The sequence below is a fragment of the Pygoscelis adeliae genome, unplaced genomic scaffold, assembly GCF_000699105.1.
Source record: "Pygoscelis adeliae isolate BGI_AS28 unplaced genomic scaffold, ASM69910v1 Scaffold218, whole genome shotgun sequence".
Lineage (NCBI taxonomy): Eukaryota > Metazoa > Chordata > Aves > Sphenisciformes > Spheniscidae > Pygoscelis > Pygoscelis adeliae.
This window is the reverse complement of record NW_008825433.1, coordinates 3,310,523-3,319,979: the sequence shown is the minus strand read 5'-3', so window position 1 is coordinate 3,319,979 and position 9,457 is coordinate 3,310,523. Positions and strand designations below refer to the sequence as shown.

The 9,457-nt window shown below is 49.8% G+C and overlaps 2 protein-coding genes across 2 annotated transcripts in view; both read left to right on the top strand.

Moving 5' to 3' along the window:
• The first annotated feature begins 23 nt into the window (after positions 1–23).
• On the top strand, positions 24–5,210 carry YIPF3 (Yip1 domain family, member 3). Its single transcript, XM_009331056.1, has 7 exons — positions 24–130; positions 941–986; positions 1,368–1,460; positions 1,929–2,060; positions 2,590–2,703; positions 3,172–3,295; positions 4,619–5,210. The coding sequence occupies exons 1-7, from the start codon at positions 24–26 to the stop codon at positions 4,738–4,740; spliced, it is 738 nt and encodes a 245-aa protein (XP_009329331.1). The 3' UTR covers positions 4,741–5,210.
• A 3,390-nt stretch (positions 5,211–8,600) lies between these two features.
• The window catches only part of LRRC73 (leucine rich repeat containing 73), a 7,917-nt gene continuing 7,060 nt past the window's right edge, over positions 8,601–9,457 (top strand). The window contains exons 1-2 of the mRNA XM_009331102.1: positions 8,601–8,621; positions 9,324–9,406. Coding sequence (XP_009329377.1) covers positions 8,601–8,621; positions 9,324–9,406 — 104 coding nt within the window. The remainder of the gene's footprint in view (positions 8,622–9,323; positions 9,407–9,457) is intronic.

Sequence of the window (9,457 nt, the reverse complement as noted above, 5' to 3'; positions counted from 1 at the left end):
TGCCCCCTCCCTGCCCCCCGCAGATGGGGCGGGTGGGGAAGAGGCAAGCCTCCAGGGCCTTCAGCCTCTACGCCAACATCGACATCCTCCGGCCCTACTTCGACGTGGAGCCCGTCCAAGTGCGCGCCAGGTGGGCAGGGCCCGGCCTGGCCATCTCCGCCGGTGGGGAACGGGCGGGCCGGCGGCTTCTTGCCGGCGAGAGGCTGGCTGTCCCCCCAGAGCGCGCAAGCTGGGGTGGGCTGCCGGCCTGACAGCAAGGCTCAGATACGGGGAAACACGCTATGCTTTGTCCCAGCGTCCTTAATGAGGTCCCCCAGGTGGGCTGGCAGCCCTGTCGCCCGGCATTGCTGCTCAGGGCTTCTTGCCGGCGAGAGGCTGGCTGTCCCCCCAGAGCGCGCAAGCTGGGGTGGGCTGCCGGCCTGACAGCAAGGCTCAGATACGGGGAAACACGCTATGCTTTGTCCCAGCGTCCTTAATGAGGTCCCCCAGGTGGGCTGGCAGCCCTGTCGCCCGGCATTGCTGCTCAGGGCAGAAAAAAGGGCTTTGGGGCATCTTCAGCCTTTTACTACTCAGGTGCATTATGTGGCTTCTGTTGGGTTTGCAACACATCTGTGTCCGAAAAGGCAAGGTTTTGTGAGGCTGGATGAAGAAAGGTGCTTTTCCTTCCTGCTGTTCTATCAGTGATCTCTCATACCTGAGTGGATCCCTAAACGTTTTCATTGAATCCCCCCCAGCAAAGTTAACCTGCTGACAGTAAGGTTTTTCTCCTTTAGTTACCTTATTTGACCCTTTAGAAGGAATCTCTGTCCCCCAAGGCCCGTGATCACAGCAGAAAACACTGGTAATGGGTGTATGGGATCTTTTACTTTTGAAGCATTTTGTTAACCATCCTGTTGTCTTCCTTGCTCCTGATGTCATTCCCTGCTTTACTGTGATGCAGACTGCTGGAGTCCATGATTCCTGTGAAGATGATTAATTTCCCACAGGTGAGTTCCCTTTTGCTGAATCAGACTCCATGCCCAAGTGAACGTCCCACAGACGCCCTGTAAAACTGAAGTATTCCACGTTATTAAGGACCTGAGTTTGTTAGGTTTTCATCTCCCTGAAAATATTGGTAAACCTTTTCCTGTGGTTGTTCCAAACCCCGATCTGCTACCTTTAGTGCTGATACAGTTCTAGACCTCTAGACTTAACGCATCCCAGACTCCTCATCACACAACCTATTCTGCCTGGCTTCTGTCAGCAATGGCCTTCTCAGGCGGATAGATGATAAACTTCATCCAAGGCACTTCTCGCATCACTCGGGGTGGGGAGCCTGGTATTCAGGAGCACTAACCAAACCTTCCCTGATCTGTCTCCTCCCGTAGAAGATTGCAGGCGAGCTTTATGGACCCCTCATGCTGGTTTTCACACTGGTGGCCATCCTTTTGCATGGGATGAAGACCTCGGACACCATCATTGTACGTTGAGTCTCAGTGATAAGTTGTGGTTTGACCGGGCTCTGGATTGCTGTAATGACACTAGAAAGGGAGAGGAAACCTCTTCCATGACTAAATAGCATCTTGCTGAAAAGCACATTGATTTGAGGAAGAGCCTGTTGGTTTGGGGATGGGAGGAAGGACGCATGAGGAAGTCTTGATGCTCTGCTGCTGGGAGAGCTGGGATGTCGGTCACATGGCACCCTGCGTGCTGCTAGTCAGCTATTTGATAATGCCTAGAAAGGCTCTGGGAACTCTCTGTGGTGGGATTTGGGTGCTGGCAGGTCACTTAGAATCATAGAATAGACTATATTTCAAGTTGGAAGGCACCCATAAGGATCATCGAGTCCAACTCCCTGCTCCTCGCAGGAATACCTAAAACTAAACCATATGACCAGACGGTTCTTCTCACTTCTTTGAGTCCTCCTCATCCTGACGCTGTCTCCACAGAGGGAAGGCACACTGATGGGCACAGCCATTGGCACCTGCTTCGGTTACTGGTTGGGCGTCTCCTCTTTCATCTATTTCCTGGCATATCTATGCAATGCCCAAATCACAATGGTGCAGATGCTGTCACTGTTGGTATGTACCCAGGGATGCCCCAAGGTGCGGGTTGGCTGCATGGTGTTCCAGCACAAGGGTGGCCTATGAGTTCTTCCCAGAGAATGGGAGAAGTCTTTGTAAACTGGTGGTCCCAGGTGACTGCACTGGGACAACCTGGAATTCCAGGATGCTTTTCTGACCTGCCCCATCCCAGGCACAGCAGTAGCACAAAGAGGCAGTTCCTTTGTGCAGGTCTCCTGCTTTGCACTTCCTGATCTGAGAGCCTGGTGGTAAAAAAACAGGAGATTCCAATTTCCCTGGAATCAGAGGCTCTTTCCTCTGTTTCCCAAGTTGTCGCAATCTCTGACATCCCTGTGAATCCTTCAGACAGATTATCTGGGTGTGAACTGATGTTAAAATTGTTGTGCTGGTTGACTCTGGTATTGAATGAGTGGTTTATGAAGCTTTGCCTTGGTGAAGCGTTGCAGGAATAGGCTGCTCATGCTCTTGATCAACGGCCTTTTGTGTGGGACTGATGCTTGTAACATGGACGTTTTTGTTTTGTCAGGGCTATGGCCTTTTTGGACACTGCATCACTCTCTTTGTCACCTATAACATCCATTTCCACTCCCTTTTCTACATCTTCTGGTTGGGTGTTGGTGGACTCTCTACACTACGAATGGTAAGGGACAGGCAGCCTGGGGCCCTCCTCTTCTGGGGACAAAAAAAGGGAGGGAAGTGTTGTTTGCGTTCTGTTCCTTGGGCCAGGCAATTCATTTCACAGCCAGTCAGGCTGCTGTGAAGAACAGCCTGACGGTCCTGGGTCATTTGGCCACTGGTGTAGAAGGTGACGCTTGGCTTAATATCTTCGCACATTATAACAGCTGCAGGAGGTTTGCTCCCTTACAGCCCCTGTTGCTGCGGAGAGCCATGCCTGAGCACCCTGAACTCTTGACAAGACTGGGCAAGGTTCACCTACATGAATCAAAGTCAGATTACTCTGAATTTGGTGACGCAAACTGGAAAAAAGGCTCTGAGCAGTGTTTCCACTGGCTCTTGCTACTTGGAACATCCTCTTGTGTGCTCCTGACTGCAATGCCAGAGGCTCAGGTAGCACCTACCTTGTCTCTAATCTCCACCTCTCTCCTAGGTTGCTGTGTTGGTGTCGCGCACCGTGGGGCATACCCAGCGGCTCATCCTGTGTGGGACTCTTGCTGCTCTGCATATGCTTTTCCTCCTCTATCTGCACTTTGCTTATCACAAGGTGGTAGAAGGTAAGCAAGGGAGATATGAAGAAATATCCTGTTAGATCTGGGGGAAGAGGAGCTGCTTTTTGTTCTCTCAGAGAGAAAGGATGGACAGTTTGGATCTGACCTGAGGGCATCTGTGCCAGTTTGCAACCCAAGAGTGACCAGCATGAGCTTTATTAGAGGAAGCTGTCGAAGTAGGGCAGCAGGTAGATGTGGGGTAGTCTCTGTGCACTGAGTTTTAGTACTTACAGCACTTAAGACCTAAGTTGTGGCGCAGGACGCTTATTCTTTCTCTCCACAAGTGGTGTTACAGCACTGACTGTTCTTGCATGCAGATGTCCAGCCCCTTCCTGAATCTTGCTGAAGTCAGGTTGCTTTTCTCTGATCAGGAAATGTGTCATAAGTCTTTTTCCTTTTTTGTGTGACACCTTTTTTTATCTTGTGCTGTACAACGCTGATAGCAGAAGCTGCATCTTCCCCAGTCAGTGCCGTTTACCAGGTTATACATATTCAGGTCCCCTTTAAAAAAAAAAAAAGCAAGCCCCTTTCTGAGTTTAGGCAGCGAGATCTGTTCATGGTATTGCAGCTAAATCTGCATAATTTGGGGTTACAGCACAGCATTACAAGTCCTTTTAGATGTAAATACTGTTCTTTCCTGGATCCATTCTTATGGCGAAGGTTCTGAGCCCTGATGGGCAACTTTTCAGCAGATGAAATAGAAAATTGCTTGGAGTATATTTTATCCTTCAAGGATATCCAAGACAGATTATTAGTCTTGAGAAGGTCATTGACAGGAACTGGAGGACACTTGCATTGGTACGCATGTTTCCTGCCAAGCAGGGGCTATTGTTTGCACTGCAGTGACAAAAATTCCACATTGCACCCCCAGCTGCAGCTCCTGATGTGAGTCTGCAAGTGTACCTCGGGATGAAAGCAAAAAATTGGTCTAAGAGCAGGGTCTGTGCTGGGATGAGGTGGGGAGGGGATTTTATCAAGCTGCCTCAGCAGAGCAGTATCCCTGGCAATGTCTGCATTTGGGTCAAATGGTAGGGGACTGGATCTGGTACCCTCAAAGTGAAAGGATCTATGTTCCTCTTGGGAACGCGCAGTTTCCCTGCCCCAAGGACAAGCTCTGATCTGTACCCTGTGGTCTCTGGATGGAGGTGTTTACTGTTGTTCACTTCTGGGACTAGGTGTCTCCTCCCATCGTCTCCAAGTGCTTCACATGTCTTCAGCCCTGCCACCATCAGCCACTACCTGGCCAGAAGGAAAAGCGAGAAGAAACATGCCATCTGCATCTGTACTAACTCTTGCCACTTTCCCCTTTTTTTTTTCTGTTCCCTGCAGGTATCCTGGACACATTGGAAGGACCCAACATGCCGCCCTTTCAGAGAGTTGCCAGAGACATTCCGGTCGTTTCCAATGCTGTACTGAACACAACAGCCAAAGCCGTTGCATTGACCCTGTAGTTTCACAGACTTGGACTTGCTTCCTTCACTACTTTTGGGGCTGCATAGGGCCGTAATAACCTGCTGCCTCTTAGGAACTGGACAGAACAGCAGGAAGAAGACTTGGTTTTGTTTTCCTGGACCTGGCCTTTGGGTTGCAGTTTTGGGCAGCTGAGTGAACTGCACGTCAGTGACTCAGAAGAACTACACTCTTCCCCCACCCAGGTCTGGGCTGTCTTGAGTAGAGTGGTTCTGTTGCCTGCATGTTTAGCTGGGATTTCCCAGCACAGTTGTCCCTTACCCCTCTTTCCGCTTGCTGATGTAACCCCAGGGCTATCTGCCCTGTTCCTGTCCTGAAGAGGGAAGAATTAAATTGATGTTGGTGCTGAGTGATGTCTTATGTTTGAGCCTACTTGCGTAATGGGAGAGTGGTGCTGGGTCTCTACACCTCTATCTGTCCTGTCCTAGACTCAAAGCAGGATTCTTTGCAATTTTCTGCTGTCCTACTTCAAATGTACTGTGATACGTGGCCTGTCTTGGACACCTTTTTCGTAGCCCAAAAGGCACAGGAACTTTAGTTTCTCTGGAGATTTTCAGGAACAGCACGATGTTTAAGCACATTCTCTTCCTTGTCATGTTCCAGATTGATCCCGCTCTTCACTTGGTCCAAGCTGCTATCTCACCTCACCATCCCTTCTCCTGTGTATGTCAAAAATGCATCTGCCCCCAAGCTTCCACAGCACTTACTGTTCTTAGCACCCTTCTGCCCATGTTGCTCTGTGGGATGGCAGTTCCGACTGCAGGGGCAGCATGTTTGTGCGTGGTCTGTGGATATGTCTGTTGAAGAGGCCAGTTCACCTCAGCTCACCCTCGTGCAGCTTGGTCTCACGTCTCCCAGCCATGGGACTGTCACCCCATTGCTGTGAGCAGGACTGGCATCCTGCTACCCCAGACACACAGTCTGCTGTGTACTGTCTGGCTTTTGTAGACTCAGCTTGGCCTTATTTCTGAAAGGATTCCTGGTGCCTTGAGAGCCTCTGGCAAACTTTTCTCCAGCATTTCCATTAAACAAGGGGAGAAATGGGGGAGTATACAATAGTAGTAGAGTTGGCACATTTATCTCCAGCATACTGATGCAGGAAAACTCCTGCATCAGTAGGATGGGGAAGCAGAGCAGCCCAGCCTAGACTTACTTGCACTGCAGTGACTCACAACTGCATAGTTCTGTCGTAGCCTTCCCTCACTGCTCTAACTTGTACTGGTCCAAGAATGGAAAGGTGTGAGCTGCTATCTGGCTTTCACCTTCTCCCCCTTCTCCCTGTAGCTCTGGCTGACTGGGGGAGAGGAGCCACTCCTCAGAGAAGTTCAGTCATGCTCAGGCCGGAAAAAAACCCAAGAAGTTTCCCTGTCTTGGTGTACCCCTAAGTTAGCTGTGCACAAGGCAGATAGCATGTCAGAACTACACTCTTTGGCCCCTTGCCTATATTAGTGGGAGAGGATGCAGCTGTAGTGGCATTCGGACTAGTGCCAAGGTGCAATGAAAGAGAGAAAGATAGCACCAGCTACTGTCGTCAGGCTGGTCATCTGCTTCAGTTAAAACAAAAATGTAACCGGATAGGACTTGCACATTTTCAGTCACAGACCTACTTTCCACTGTTTGCTTATTCCCGAGTTCATAATTTGTTCCCCTTCCAAGGGCAAGAAGCTTGTCTGCTAACAAACACATACATAATAGATGTTCTCTCACTCTCTCCCCCCCGCCCCCACCTTAGGAAACGTATTTTGGCTGAAGAACACCACTCAGAGCAAGTTGTTTGGGGGAATGAGATTAATTATTTGGGCTAATAGTCTCCACATTTTTTGGACCAACTGAACCACTTTAAGCTCCTAGAATTTCCATTACTTTCAAACTTGACAAAATGGAAGTGTTAGTTTGTAATGCTGCGTGACTCTGGTATTTCCCTCTTTATAACTCCATGGGAGGTTGGTTTCTAATTTGCACTTCTTGCCCTGGCAGCCTAGAACGGATCTGTTTCTCCTGGTGCAAACTCTCCAAGCGCAGGCAGAGGGGAAGGAAAGGAGAAAGAGACAATTGTCACTAGAATAAATCCAGCCAAGAAGAAAAATTGTTCTGTGCCAAACGCTATCACTGCTGATCTACAGACACTGTCGAAGAAGAGCTGTGCTCCCCTCCCACACCTAGCCACTTGGCTAAATCAGAGGGGTGAAGCTGTGCCTTGTGTTTTCACTCAAAGCACAGGAGAAAGCAGTGAGTAAACTCTTCATGCTTCCCCTGCGCAGCTTGTGTGTCATGTCAGCTGGGGACAGAAGACGAGGGTGACAACCAACCACGCTCTTGGAAGCTGTGGGGCTTGCTCTGCTCCAGTTCTTCAGCCCTGATTAATTCTCTGTGCAGCAGCAGCTGGAAGCTGAATTGTTCTATACTGCCAGAAATTCAACACTTGGCTGAGAGCTTCAGCATCCTCTTCTGCTAACAGAGAGGGACGTGCTTTTGCAGGGAAATGCATGCGTGCTGCAGTTCCAGGGAGCATGCTGAGCACGCAGCCTTAGTGAAGACCTTGTGGGAGGGCATCTCTCTGTGCTTACTCAAGTCTTCTAGTTATCAGGACAAGCCTTGCAGCCCTATCATGCCAGACTATCTCTGCCTTTGTTTCCTGCCATGGCTCTTGCAGCAAATCTAAAATAATTTTCTCCTTCCTTCCTTGCAGCAAATCTGAAATAATTCCCCCCTATCACCTTCCCCTTTTGAGGAAGGGTAGATCTGTGAGAACTGCGTAAGCCCCTTTTTATTAAAGCTGAAATAAACATATAAAGCAGTCAGATTAGAAAGAGGAAGATAAAATGTATATTAAAGCATCTATGACCTCCTCCTCTCCTCTGCAGTACCTGGGAGTCCAACCCTTCTTACAGTCCATCCTTGTTGCACTAATCATCACCTTAGTTGCGGTTTGGGTTACAGGTAGGCTGTTTCTTCTCCCATTTGTTTTCCTTCCTGTGTCTAGCCTCACTCTAACTGCTCCTCATCCACTGTTTTTCTCTGTTTATGTGTTAGCTCTTAATGGCATCAGTCTAGAGAGTGAACTCTCATTCCTTGTGCCCCCAGGAGGTAAACAATAAACTACCTTCCTCATACCTGCTGGGTAACGGCACATGACAAGGAAGCAACATCTAATTCTTCACAAAGTATTACTGCCAAATTCCCCTCTGCATAGCCCTGAATTAGGTTTAGTGAGGCAAAGCTTCAAACCATTAGCTCCTGTGCCACTTTTCCCAATGTATTTGAGCATAAAGCAAGGTAGGACGCTTGTCTCCTCAATGTGCTCTTGCTCCTGACAACAGGCAGTGAAGATGCCACCACTAGGGCATCTTAAGCAATGCTTGGGGACCGCTGCTGTCAGTTGAAATGGGACATGTCCCAGGGGCTCTCCTCCAAGCACCTCTCTAATAATAGCCTGTTTAATGAAGCATGGGTTTATTAGTGCCTGGAGGCAATTGCAAGGTGAGACTGAGTGCAGTCTTTCAGTCAACCTGTATGGATCAGCAGCTGGTATTTCCTTGGTCACCTCCCTGCCCACCACTCTGACATCCAGCCTCTGCGCCTCACAGCCCTGCAATACGCAGGATCCCATTCTCACCTGGACCATTTAACGTGACCTTAGAGATCAGTCGCTCCTTTTTTGAAAGCCATCACCTGTACCACAGCTGGATGCTCGCAGCTGCTGCTCATATCCCAGAGCAGATATGTTGCCAGGCCAGTGATCTGGTCTTGCCGCAGCTTGCAGGTACAGTATCAAGCCCATGCATCTCTGTGCAACAGGGAAACAGAGAGAGGTGTGTAGATAGCTCTAGAGAACAGCGCAATGGATTACTCAAAGGGCATGGTGACACCTACACTGTACATTAGATGCTGCAGCCAAAGTCTTAAAGCTGACATCTGAGTCCAGCTTCTTATCTGCTGCTCCCCTTGTCTCATTCAGGACCTAACGTGCAGCCCTCAGCTTAGGTGACCTGCTCCTCCATTTCAGCGGAGAATTGCTTCACGTCCCCCTCCACATCCTATTTTTCCCCTCACTTTCCATCCCCTCTCTTCCGCCCTGGCCTGCAAACCAAACAGAGGAGCCTGGGTTTATCCCAGAGTTAACCACCGGACTGGAATTCACTTGAGTGCTGCTATATGCAGCAGCCAGATTAGTTAGGTGCAGAAAGCTGCCTACTTAGGCGGTTTAACCTAATTTCCACATCACTGGCTTCCTTTTTCAGTTCAGTGGAGCTGAAAACACAGGGGCCCTGCTTCCTATTTCTCTCCAAATACAGGATTACCCGACGGGGGGAAAGAAGCGACAAATCCCTCTGATCCATACCTGCGAATTAGCAGGGGGCCCCTCATACCTCAGGTCAGGCTGAGGCTGAAGGCTGCATGCTTGCAGGGATATGGAAGCCTGCAGCATTTCCCCAACCCTCCACCTCTCACCAGCTGCCTCCGAGCACCAGCTCCATGAGCCCTGGGCCATGAGGAGCAGTTCACACTGACCTCGCCATTAAGCCATGGCTCCAAGCTCAAGGTGTGGCGGGTTTAAGCATAGAAGTCATCGACGCTGGTGGAAGACTGCTGTTCCTCAGACCAAGAAGCACCCAGACTATGCCATGGCCCAATGGCTTTGACCCCTTTCCCAGGTAGGAGCAGGGCCAGCAGGGAGAGCCCTCCCCAGGGGCTTTT